Source organism: Bison bison, unplaced genomic scaffold (genome assembly GCF_000754665.1).
Source record: "Bison bison bison isolate TAMUID 2011002044 unplaced genomic scaffold, Bison_UMD1.0 scf7180017864451, whole genome shotgun sequence".
In the NCBI taxonomy this organism is placed as follows: Eukaryota; Metazoa; Chordata; class Mammalia; order Artiodactyla; family Bovidae; genus Bison; species Bison bison.
The window spans coordinates 7,265,458-7,278,728 of record NW_011495013.1 but is presented as its reverse complement, the minus strand read 5'-3'; the positions used below and the strand labels follow the sequence as shown (position 1 = coordinate 7,278,728).

Here is a 13,271-nt window from a genome sequence, read left to right as displayed (position 1 = left end):
AACAAAAGGTCTGTGCCCATTGTTACTTATGATGATGTGACAGATTGGGGTTGGCAAACTTTCATCCAATAGGCCAGACAGTAAGGCTTGGGGAACCAGACAGTCTGTGTTGGAACTATTCAACTCTGCTATTATAGTGCAAAAGCAGCCATAGACAGTACATAAATTAGTAAGTATGTCTATGTTCCAATAAAATGTTATTTATAAAAACAGGCAGCAGGTCAGAGTTGCTTGTGAGCCAATTTGTCAACCCTGTGAGCAAATAATATGAAATCATCATTTTGATGTTTATATCATATTTATAAAGGGAGAACAATTCTTTGCTATAGTGTTTTCAGCTAAACAGCTACATAAAACTACAAAGAGGAAAAGCTCTAAAGAGTCTGAAGAACCTATAGAGTAAAAACCCAGGCACACATCTTAGCCATTTCCATCCACATGAGAAACTGAGTTAAACTTAAATGAGGAAGATAACTGAAGTCCAAAAGGAGGTAAGCTTTCAAAGTTTATAGGTTTTAGTTGAGACTGCTACATGTCTCTCAGTACCCATTCCCCCCTTTTTCAGAAACCACCAGATTTTAGCCACTCAGAGTTCTGCATATGCAGATTCTAGGTAATGAGATATGAGCAGTGATGGATATTACATCTGGGTCATATCATTATGAAAAAGAATAAAAAGAGGAAAGTTGGAAAGCTACACGCCCTCCATCTTCTCTTTCTCCCTCCTGAAGGCAGAGATGCAGGGCAGGGATCCAGGACCAGAGTGTACTGGTGGTGACCAGCTTCAGTCATGCACATGAAGGCAACGCCCTTGGGAGCCAGCAGAACAAAAGACAAAGCAAAGGATCTGAGTCCTTCAATAACTTTGGGAAGCAAAATTGCCCTATCCCTGTGGACTATCAACCAGACTAGAAATTTCCTTGAAAGAGAAATAAATCTTTTCATTTGCTTAAGCCACTTTTGTACTCTGGTAAAAGAGATAAAACCAATATTTTAACTACCACACAGACCGACTTTTCTACTACTAAACATGACGGTCTAACCATCTATTCTTAGTAGTGGCTAGAAGAATTCTAAACCTATGATTTTGCTTACTCTCCTGATGATAAAACAAATACCATACCTGGGCAGTAGAGCAACACAGGTTGTGAGAACACAAACCAAGTAGAACACTGGATCTGCCATGTGCTCCTGCATAATCCAGTAGGGGTTGGACGGTGGGTTGCAAGTCACACACATGGCTCCAAAAGCCAAGGCAAAGCAAAAATAGCACAAGATGCTCCCAGCGATGACCAGCATGTGGATCCAAGTCTGCAAGACAAGAAGAACAAGGGAAATGAATACACTCTGATGGTTTCACAGTCTGGCAAAATCTGCTCTTTTGAAGAAACATTGTATTTAAGCAGTGGGTAAACGGTATAACAAATCAGTGAACAAAACACAAAATATCGAAGCACAAGAGCATCCTTCATGAATAGTTCATATCACTGTTTAAGTTATATAAAATGAAATCAAATGCCAAAAAGTAACTCTGATGACTAGCTCATTTTGTATTGTTCATGCTTGGGCTTTCCAGGTGGCTCAGATGGTAAAGAATCTGCCCGCAGTGTGGGAGACCCAGGTTCGATCCCTGCGTCAGGAAGATCCCCTGGAGAAGAGACTGACAATATACTCCAGTATGCTTGCCTGGGAAACCCCATGGACAGAGGAGCCTGGTGGACTACAGTCCATGGGGTCGCAGAGTCCCACAACTAAGTGACTAACATACACACATGCTCCATGAGGTATTAGGATTTTCTCCTTATTTTTCCACATAGTCACTTAGTGGTCTGTTTCTTCTTTGAGATAATACCTTAATCCAGTGAACTTCAAACTTTATCCATTTAAGTAGGTGGTAGATATCACTGTTGATCACCAATATCTCATTCTCTGCCTCTAATAAACACTCAAAAGAATTGCATTTCCCCACTCCCTTGAAATAAGCATGGCTATGTCTTGCTTGGACCAAAGAAATATGAATGGAAGGGATGTGCAAAAATTTCCAGTTAGAAGCATGGAAGAGCAGACGTGCAATTTTCCATACTGTCTCCTTTCTTTCCATGTTTGACCAAGATGTTCTTTTTGGGAATAATTTCAGGTGGTACAGCTACAAGACATGGCTTGGGTCACTGAGCCACTCCTTGGAGGATAATCGCTCTAAAGTTCTCTGCAACCTTAGTAACTCTACATGAACAGGATACACATCTTTGTATATCACATTATAACCCATCCACCTTCATAACTACACAGAGCTTGCATTATTATTTTTATTATTTTGCTATAAACAGGCTCACTAAATAACTTTATTTAGAAAGAAAAGCAGATCACTACCTTAAATGTAATATCTGCATTTCCTATCATAACAGCTTTGAGTCTGGAGTCTGATCTATGTTTGTTACAAAAGGAAATTAGCAAGAGTTACTGTGATAAAACATGATAGCCCCAAACAGACTTGTTTAACATAATCTAAAGTATGAAAGAGAGTCACTTTCACATTATCTAGTCGTCAGTGTTATTTAGTGCAGTGTACAGTCCCACCTAAAATCACTGTGTACACCATGGTGGTATTTATTAGTCTTTTGGGGGAAGAATGCTTTTATTAATCTTCTTTACTTTCTAGGCCTAAAATTCTCAAACAAGATCCAATTTTCTGTTTTCTTTTTCACCTTGCAAAGTATTTTCCCAGGATAGATATCTTCACAAAAATCACAAAACAGTTCATATTTTGTAAACATGCACAAAATGCTCAGAAAATGTTGGATGAATCCTCAATTAAGATCCTTATGCCAAAAACAAACAAACAAACAAACAAAAAAGATCCTTATGCCAACGCAGATATAGGGAGTAGACATGTGGACACAGGGAGGGGGGTTAATTGGGAGATTGGGACTGACATACGAGCAGTGCCATATGTAAATGGATGGCTAGTGGGAAGCTGCTGTATAGCACGGGGAGTTCAGCTCGGTGCTCATGGTGACCCAGAGGGGTGGGATGCATGGAAGTTCCAAGAGGGAGGGGATATATGTATAAATATAGATCCGGGTTTGATCCCTGAGTCGGGAAGATCCCCTGGAGAATGGAATGGCTATCCACCCCAGTATTCTTGCCTGGAAAATTCCATGGACAGAGAAGCCTGGCAGGCTATGGTCCATGGGTTCACAAAGAGTGGGACTTGACTGAGTGACTAACACTTTCACTTTCATAGCGGATTCACCTTGTTGTACAGCAGAAAATAAAACACTGTAAAGCAACTAGGGCTTCTCCGGTTAAAAAAAAGATCTTTATGCCTCCAAAGACAATGGTTTTTTTTTTTTATCAAATGTTTTTCCTTCTCACTGAGCCCTACTGCCAGGGTTTTCTTTTTCCTTTTAAGAAGTACTTTTGGCAAGTGAGAAGTAACTTGATGGAGTTGACTTGTTTAAATAAATGGATGCAGATAAAGTCAGGGGATGCTGGGTAAAAACCAACAGGGAGAGGGGAGAAGTGACAGTGAGATGGTGAGTAAAAGGTGATGGAAACCAACTCATATTCTCGGAATGACTGTTACTGACAGTAGACCTCCGGAGGCCATGAGCTCTATCCCACCCTGCAGTGTGAGAAACAATCCTTTAATGATACATTCTTTATATAGTACTCATTGTTCTTAGCACCTCGCTTCTGCTCCCCTTCTCTTAGTGAAGACTCCCAGGATTATGTGCAATCTTGACAAAACCTTCCTCTTTCGCCAAAGCCTGTGACTGGAGTTAAGGAAATAGAATTCTGTCACCAGGGACTGAATTTGGAGCACAACGAATAAGGCAAGAGAGAAAATGACTGGGACCAGTTCAGACTGCAGTGCCACCCTGACAAGCTTATCCATTGCTTTCTGTTCCCTGGATCTCTGGAGTCACTCTGAATCCTCAGGACATCTTTTTGTTTGTTTTACTATGATTCTTCAATATATTTTTAATAACTTTTCTATTTGCTCAGGTTAGCTAAAATAGATTGCTGTTGCTCATAACCACTGAACCCAAACGGACACTTGGCATATTACCATCTTTGCAACACCTTTTGACATCAGAACTTATGACATTTCCTTAGGTAGTAGCCAAAAGTATCTACATAAGAGTTTAAAAATGAAATTAAATACATACTAAAATAATCCCCAATATTTTAGTTCTAGAATTCCCTTTACTCTTCCCATCTGGTATCTGTAGATATTAACTTTTTATAATACTTTAGGCTTATAAAGTTTGGTTATAGAAGGTTATAAGCAAAGCATGTGATGCCAAAAATATTCAGCCCTACCTAAAAAATTATTACATCATGAGATTATAAAAAATTATAATCTCATGATATAACCTCATATATCATTTAAAACTGTAATTTCACCCAGCTATTTCCTATATAAAATGCATCACCAGTAAGATGTTAAATCACCTCAAACATTGGTTATTTAATTATTCATTTATTTATTCAAATATTTTTTGAGCACCTACTGTGTGCCAGCCTTGTCCTAGATACGGGTATACAATGGTAAACAAAACATGAATTCTGCCCTCAAGAAGATTACAGTCTAATGTAGAAGACAAACATGAATAGTATAATCACATAATTAAATGAAGAATTATAAATTATTATTAGGATTATTAGGATTATGAATAAAGTAAGAGGATAATAGGAGAAGATGGATGGTTAGGAAAGGAAATGCTGCTTGAGAGAAGCAGCATTTTTGCTGGAACCAAAAAAAGCTAAAGAAACAAAAACTTTTGATCTGGGTAAAGTACAGGGATCCAAAAGTAAGCAAGGGATGCTCCCATCAGAAGATATGGTCAGTGCTAAGACCCTGATGTGCTAATGAGCTCACTGTACCTGAGAAAAAGAGGGACAGTGTGGTGCTAGTCCACAAATAAGTGGAAATGACATTGGAGAAAGAAGAGGAGGCATGGCTGCATGAAGCATAATAGGCTGTCTTAGGGCTTTTAGATTTTATTCCAAGTAAAATCAGAAGCCACTGAAGGGTTTTACCCAAAGGAGAGCAAAAAGGTGTGATTTATATTTCAAAAGGATGATTTTGGTTGCTTTGTAGAGAAGGGCCAGCAGAGTCAAGAGTCCAGGTGAGAAGATCAAGGAGGCCGTAGCTATAATTCAGGAAGAAATGACAGAGGCTTTGACGACAGCAGAAACAATGGAAGTGAATGAGCAGCATAAATAATTACAGAGGCAGTTTCCATACTAGCTTTGTTTCATAGCTATCCTGCAATCACTTTGAAGAAAAGACTTAACTTTATCATTTAGTTGACAACTAAGTTCAAAAAGACCTAGGTATAAATGAAATGGATGGTAAAACTTTTGGAGGGAGAAAAAAAATTTTTTTTGTTTATGAGAAAAGCATAAAATCATTACTTACAAAAGTCACTATACCAGGATTAAGGCACAACACCTGTTTTCATTTTAGTTGAAAGGCATCAGCTTGGTCTTGAAGAATGCTGGCCAATGCTAGTAATTATTTCTCCAGCCTGACTCACACCATGAACCATTCACACCATGAGCACCACCAAGCGGACCAGGCAGGTGTTCCCCACTGCCCCTGGCCGCACATTAACCTTAGCGTAACAGCGCTCAACAATCCACAAGAGTGGCTGTGAGAGTGGCTTCTTCCTTGGAGTCATTACTCTTCTCTTTACCATTTGTTTTCTAGGCATGAAGACATTTCCCCAAGAACAGTTTCAGGCTACTTCAGAGGCAGAAAAACCACTCACCAAACTCTTGCTTTCTATCACCAGATGGAGGAGAATGACGAACAGAGCAGCTGTGTTCAGGGGGTTTCCAAATGTAAAGATGTCAACGTCTGAGCCCTGGTAGGTCTACAAAGAGAGGATAAAAGTTGGTGATCTTGGAGAGTTGTGCACACTCTGGTGTATCATCACTTTATTCCATGGCCCAAATGAGGACTGAGTCCCTTTCTTCAGTGTTCTTAATAATTGGTCATTTAGAATAAACTTGAACATTTTTAGAAAAAGAGACTGAATCCCAGACAGGCCAGCTAATCTTTGGATTTTTCAGTTGGAATTATTTTTTATTCTGAATCTTAATTCATCTTCCTTGATTCTTTTACTTATGCTTCTGATTCTTTGAAGTACAGAGAAATTTCAAATATGTTCCACTTAACAGAGCTGCAAACCTTTGAAGCAGATACTATGACTAACTTGAGTTTTTATCATGGTTAAGTAAATATCCACCCCTTTCATATGCTTATGTCTTCAAGTCCTTAAAGTACTCCTCACATGACACAGGTTTCTGATATTTTACAATTCTAGTCATTCTTTTCTAAATATACTTTAGATTGCCTTACTTATATTCCTCTTGAAATACAGTATACCTTGAATATTCTAGGTGGGTAAATTCAAGTAGTTTTATTTGAATAAAGAATGAAAATTGTTAAAGACTATTACATTTTCCCTTTTTGTTAATGAACTTTTGTTAACCATCCATGATCAAATTAGCATTTTCTTCTGGGGAGGGAGGTGGGTGAATGGGCAACTATATCATGCTGCTTGGTATTGGTCTGAATTTTTTAAATTAATTCTTTGTTTAGTCATATTTTTTCCATTTTTTACCTGCAATAACAGGGTGGTTTTTTTTTTTTTTTATTAAATTTTTAGTTTGGGGGATACTACTTAAATTTAATACTCTGAATGTCATCCTGGTAGAATTAGTCCAGCACTGACTAATAATAGCTTTCATATTCTGACTTTGCCTCTCTGATTTTGACTCATCTAATTATACGCCAGGCTTTCAACTTTATTCAAGTCATTGATGAAAATTATCAAGCAGTACAGGGCTAAAAAGAGAACCAAAAGGATGCAGCTAGGCGCTTCTCTTCAAATTTAACCCGTTACCTACCATCTAGGTACCTCTCTTCAAATTTAACCCACTACCCTACCATATTTGAGAGAAGCATTATATTTAGCATTATATTTAGTTATATATTTAGTTTAGTTATATATTTAGAAGCATTATATTTAGTTAATAACTTAATTCCATGAGCAATCTACCCTCATATACCTACTCTAAATGCTGACACCAGTGACAGAGAACAAAGAGGCACCATTTATTCATTAACAACAAATCCTTTGAGTGAACAAGGACTCACATAGTAAGGCACGAAGAAGCAGACCAGGCTCTGATAAAAGGCGTCCAACAAAGTGATCCAGAAGGTGAGGGGTAAGTATGCCTGAAAACAAAGAAGACATTGGGGAGGGAGAAAGATTAATAAGGGTCAAAGCAAAATCAAGGAACACCCCCAGCCAGGGCTTGTTTTTGCTTCTCTGAGAGAAAACTCTACTCCTTCAGTCTCTCATTCATGACAAAGGTCAGATCTGTAAGTAATAGTGAAAGAATGAGGGGGTGACAATCGAATAAAATGAGTTCACAGGTGAAAAAAAACCTGAAGGAACTCCTCAACTTGTATTGCTTCTAACACTGGATCAATCTTAGTCCCTTCCCATGATCTAGGAGGTCCTGTGCGGTCTTCTCATTGAAATCCCTGCTCTCCAGGGTCACACCCTCCTGGTCTAATCTTCATTCACCATCCTCCCAACACACAGACTTCATCTGTTTCTCAAATATGCCAAATCCCTTCTTTCCTCAGGGCTTCCCCTGTGCTGTTATCTCTGCTAGAAATTCTTCCTAGACCTCCTACACAACCAGGTCCTCATTATTCATACCCTAATTCAAATATCACTCTTCATAGAGGCATAGATCCCAGACCAATCTAAAAGTTATGTCCAGTTATCATTTACTATTAACACCAGGGATCCTTAGAAATCTTTCCTCACAATCGGAAATCATCTTATTTACCTAATCATTTCCTGTTTCTCTCAACAGAATGCAAGCTTCATAAAGTGGGACCTAGATTCTTTTATTCAAGTGATTAAAACAGTGCCTGGTATACAGGAAGTACCCAACAAATATTTCTTGGATTAATAAACTATTTTTACCTAACTTTTCATGTGCTAAACTGCTTTCCTACCAGAAGCCTGCAGAAAGAGAAAGATCAAGTATAAATACCAAATGATTGAAAACAGGTTTTCAAATAAAAGATAATTCTGAACAAATAATACTGTGTGTACAGAAGGATTCTGAGGCTCCATTATTCAGACCTGACAGGAAGGATGGAGGGCTATGGTTTATTAGTGATGTCTGCCACGGACAAAAATGACAACACATATATCATATCTTTGAGCTACTTTTTCCTTTTCTTAACATGTTTATAGTCTTATTTCCTTTAAAATGAAAGAAGAGGCTGAAATTTTCTTCAAAATGGGTAGCTGTCTTCTAAAACTTTATAAGTGTTCGAAATCTCCATATACATTCTTCCAGCCCTCAAAAGAAGTTTGAGGCCTCTATCTTTTTTTCTTTTGTTTTTTAATTTCTTTGTCCTCTGGAAAAATCAAAGTGATGAAGAGTGATGGTTTCCAGTCTACTTTCCCCTGTATCTTCTGTTACAATTTCTCATTGGAATGATGGAATCTTCTACCTGCCTTTCTTCGAGTGTCCATAAACTAAGCACAATCAAATGGGTGGAAGAGAATGTAGCGGAGTCAAAAGGGCCACCAAAATGTCATTGGACAAGAGAGAATAATTCCAGGGTAAGTTAAAATATAGCTCCATGCTTCTAGGGGAATGGAGGCTGCTCAAAATACCTAGAGCCAAAAGGTAACAAGTACACCTTCTTCACAGTCATGTGAATTAGGGGACTTCGGGGTAGGGAAGTGTCAAGGATAAGACAGATGAGAGGCTGAAAGGAGTAACTCATGAGATCCCTGGAAACTGAGAGGCAAAAATCTGGACATGAGGTTAAAGCCAGAAGGCTGTGTGGGTGAAGAAAGATGGTAATAGATGACAGCTGTTTGGAAGGGACACCTCTCACTGCGGCCTTCCAGACCCATCTCCTTTCAAGGAGAGAGATGCTATAACCCTGGAAAGTTATCTTTCATGACACCAAAGACAGGAAATGGCCCAAACATAAAACAGAATTTGTTTGGAGGCCAAGTTCACAGAAAGGACAGCTCTTCCGGAAGGTAAATCAATGAAATCAATTACCTTTTATCAATAGCCACATGCTGGGACACTGCCTGCAATCACCATGTATTACAAAACTGGCCAGCTCAGTAGAACACTGTGTGCACAGAATTGATAGCAGGGCTCAACAACAGGAAACAATGACCTCAACTCTTCCAGGGTAAAGACCAATTACAATCTTCAGGCTGTACAAATGGGCTTCTGAAACACCAGCTATAAAAACATTAAAGATCTCCCTTCTATCCTTCTTTCCTCAATGGACTTGGAATTTTACTTAGACCTGGGGTGCAGGACAACTTCATTACTGTCAGCCACACATTTCTGCACCCCTGGCTTTGAACCTTAAGTCAGATTGGACTTTTTTAGAATACCCCATTTGGTTCTTTGATCGAAATGAATTGGATGAAACTGAAGAATTGTAAGGATTTCCTCCTCCCTGGAAGCTGACTTCTCCTTGCATTGACTGCCCCATGAGCCTTTCCCTTCTCCAGGGGATCTTCCCAAACCAGAGATTGAACCCACATCTCCCGAATTGCAGGCGGAGTCTTTACAAGCTGAGCCACAAGGGAAGCCCAAGAATACTGGAGAGGGTAGCGTATCCCTTCTCCAGCCGATTTTCCTGACCCTGGAATCAAACCAGGGTCTCCTGCATTGCAGGCAGACTCTCTACCAACTGAGCTATCAGGGAAGCCCATACCCATGAGCCTAAGGATATTAACTTACTTTCCAGTCTGGAAAGGCAGTTCAAGCCAGAAGAAAGTTGGATAGACAAAAATAAATCATTTTATATTTAGGATTTCCTCAAATTTCTGGTTAAGTCTAGGGGTGGGGTAAAAACAACATTGAGAGTGTAATATGGCTGAACTTTTATACATATTATCTTACTTAATCTTCAAATAATCTCCATAAATAAAGAAACTGGAGTACAGGCAAGTTAAGTAACTTACCAAGGTCACATACCACTGAGCCAGAATGTAAACTCAGGCTAACCATCACCCATCATTTGTAACATGTGCTGTTCTGGGTCAGTGTCTTCAGAATAGTAAGTCCAGTGAAACCCAATGCATGAATTTTTACCATGGGTCTCATTTTCATTTCTCCAGCCCTTTGACAGGAAATCCTCTTTCCCAATCCTGTCCACGTGGTTAAGCTCTGCCCTCAGGAAAGATCCATATCCCAGGTCTGGTTGGTGAGAAAATGATCTTTCTAGTCACAACGATACACACAGGGAAAAGCATAGGACTCAAATCCCAACACACAAGACCTGAATTCGATGCCTGGGTAGGGAAGATCCCCTAGAGAAGAGAATGGCAACCCCCTTCAGTATTCTTGCCTTGAGAATCCAATGGACAGAGGACCCTGGCAAGCTACAGTCCACGGCATTGCAAAGAGTTGGACGTGACTGAGCAACTAACACTGTCACCGTCAGCTGAGCCACGGAGTCATAACCAGCACATTTACATCTGATTTAAGAATAATGGTGTCTTACACAGCATTGTAAATCAACTACACTCCAGTACAAAATAAAAATTAAATTAAAAAAAGAATAATAGATGTCACCATTAGTCCTCGATTTTGCAGTTATGGGGCCAATATATTTCCCTTTTTCATTAAGCCAATTTGAGCTGGTTTTCTGTCACCTGAAACCGAAGAGTCCTGACTAACACAGACTTCTTCTTAAGGCTAGAATATTTTACCAGACTAAGCCCTCAGCTTTGTCCATTTACAGGTATCTACAGGTTGCTGGTCCACCTCAGTCCCTGTGATCCTGAGCACTTGTGAGAGCACTTTGGATTTCTGGCCATTAAATAGCAAAGGGGTTGGGAGCACCCAGGGAGTGAAGATAACATCAATGTTCTTTCAGCAACACAGCAGAGGCTTGGGAACTGGGGTTCATCTGCGCCACCCATGAGCTCGGTGACATGGGTGGATTACTTAAGATACCTCCCTGTGCCTTACTTTCCTCATCTACAGAGTGGCTAACGATAGCACCTATTCTGCAGAGTCATTTTGAGAATTACATTTATGTATGCTAAGCACCTTACATACATAAATGTATGTATGCACATATATATGCCTGGCATATAAGAGGCATTACATAATGTTCATAAGGCTATCTCAAAAATAGTTATTAATTTTGTAAAAGATGAACTAGACAAATGAAAAGAGTTTTGAGACAACTAGCTCAATTGGTGATTATAATATTTTGGGTAAGAGGTAATGAGGGCAGAGAGAAGGATGGAGAGGGGACAGATATAAGGGATATATCGGAGGTGGGTGGACAGGACTGAGAAGTTAATTAAGTGGAAGGTGGACACAGGTTTAGGGAGAGGGAGGCAGTAAGATCATGCCACTATTTCACATGACAGTAAAACCTGAAGAATTTAATTTTGGCTTCAGAACCAGACTAAGAAGGGTTCCCATCCCAGTTCTGCTATTTTTTTTTTTTTTTCATAGCTATGAGATTTCTGGAAAAATTCATCAGCCCCTTTGAAGTTCAGATTCTTCATCTTAGAATGGGAACAACACCAGGTTCTCTCTCAAAGTGCTTTGTGAAGATAAATGGGACTGTGAATACGTCATAGTTTGCCCAAGAGAAGGCGCCGGGGGTTTAGGAAATACTAGATAATGTTATTTGTAAGGTCTGAAGACTGGATTTCTTCTTAGAAGCACCTGAGGTCTTTCAAAGTTTTCTTTTCTCTCAGAAATGAGTAACTTTATGTCTGTTGTGTTAGTAGAGATCTTTGGAAACAAACACAGATGATTCAGATACGTTTCAATACACCAGAGTATTTGAGCCAAGCACCCCGGAAGATGCCTGACTTTGACGACGGCCGTGTATTGGTGTGCACGTTTTTGCTGTAGCACCCACCTCTGACCTCTGGCCACTCCTGTAGAGCTCGGGCAGCTGCATGAGAGTCTCTGCAGACACATCTTTCTCCAGGACTCCATAAATGACGGGAGGTGCAGATGTGAAAAGGAGGTTGAAGAAGATCAAGACCCAGTAGTCAGTCATGGATGTTCCTGAAAACCCACAAAAGAACTGGTACCAGAAAAGGAGGTTCACGTAGGCCTAGGGACACAAAGAGAAAATGTCACATCTTAGAGTCTGCTATGAGAGCCATGACCACATATGCCACGCAGTGCTGTTCTGAATGGTGTGATCTCAGCCTCTCAGTACAGCTTCTTTGCTGACAGAATAGAGAACCATAGCTGACCTTACAGCTTTTTTTTGGTAAATGTTTTATTAAAACACACACACACACACAGACTGTTTACTATGTGGTGCTGGCATGCATGGTTCTAAGAGCTTTATAATTCATTCATTTAATTTTCGTAACAACTTGGAAATTATTGTTGTTCCTATTTTTACAGATGAGCAAAGTGAGGCATGGAGAGGCTAAGGAACTTGCCTAAAGTTAGCCGGCAAATAAGTGGCAGAGCCAGGATTCAAATAGAGACATTCCAGTTCCAGATGAAGAGAAGCTGGACCCGTGCTGGTAGGTGGCAGCCATCACAACACATGTTCATTCAATTGCTTTCTGGGTTCTCAATTATTCTTTTCGTGGTGAAGTGGGATGGTGCCAGTGGGTGGGCAATCATCCCAGTTTGCTTGAAGTAAAGGAGTTTCTTAGGACATAGTACTCTTACGACTTAAACAAGGGCAGACCCAGGCAAACCAGGACAGGTGGTCATCCCAGAGGCAGGCACATACATTCAACATGGTTTCAGTATTTTGCCTCATGTGCAGTATAGTCTTCAATAGCAAAAGCTTTCTGCCCTGAAGCAATGTAGGACACAGGAAAGGTCATTCAACTCAGATTTAGGGGGTCTTGTTTCAAGTCCAAGGGGACACTTTCTATATGACTATATGACTTTCAGTTCAGTTCAGTTCAGTCACTCAGTCATGTCCGACTCTTTGCGACCCCATGAATTGCAGCACGCCAGGCCTTCCTGTCCATCACCAACTCCCGGAGTTCACCCAGACTCAAGTCCATCGAGTCAGTGATGCCATCCAGCCATCTCATCCTCTGTCGTCCCCTTCTCCTCCTGCCCTCAATCCCTCCCAGCATCAGGGTCTTTTCCAGTGAGTCAACTCTTCGCATGAGGTGGCCAAAGTACTGGAGTTTCAGCTTTAGCATCATTCCTTCCAAAGAAATCCCAGG

The 13,271-nt window shown here is 40.1% G+C and overlaps 1 protein-coding gene across 9 annotated transcripts in view; it reads right to left on the bottom strand.

The window, feature by feature from the left end:
• Positions 1-13,271, bottom strand: part of ATP10D (ATPase, class V, type 10D) — a 134,301-nt gene that overhangs the window by 4,367 nt on the left and 116,663 nt on the right. For all 9 annotated transcript variants that reach the window (XM_010858869.1, XM_010858870.1, XM_010858867.1 and 6 more), the window contains 4 exons: positions 11,978-12,178; positions 7,175-7,255; positions 5,781-5,885; positions 1,124-1,311 (listed from right to left, as the gene is read on the bottom strand). In XM_010858869.1, coding sequence (XP_010857171.1) covers positions 1,124-1,311; positions 5,781-5,885; positions 7,175-7,255; positions 11,978-12,178 — 575 coding nt within the window. The remainder of the gene's footprint in view (positions 1-1,123; positions 1,312-5,780; positions 5,886-7,174; positions 7,256-11,977; positions 12,179-13,271) is intronic.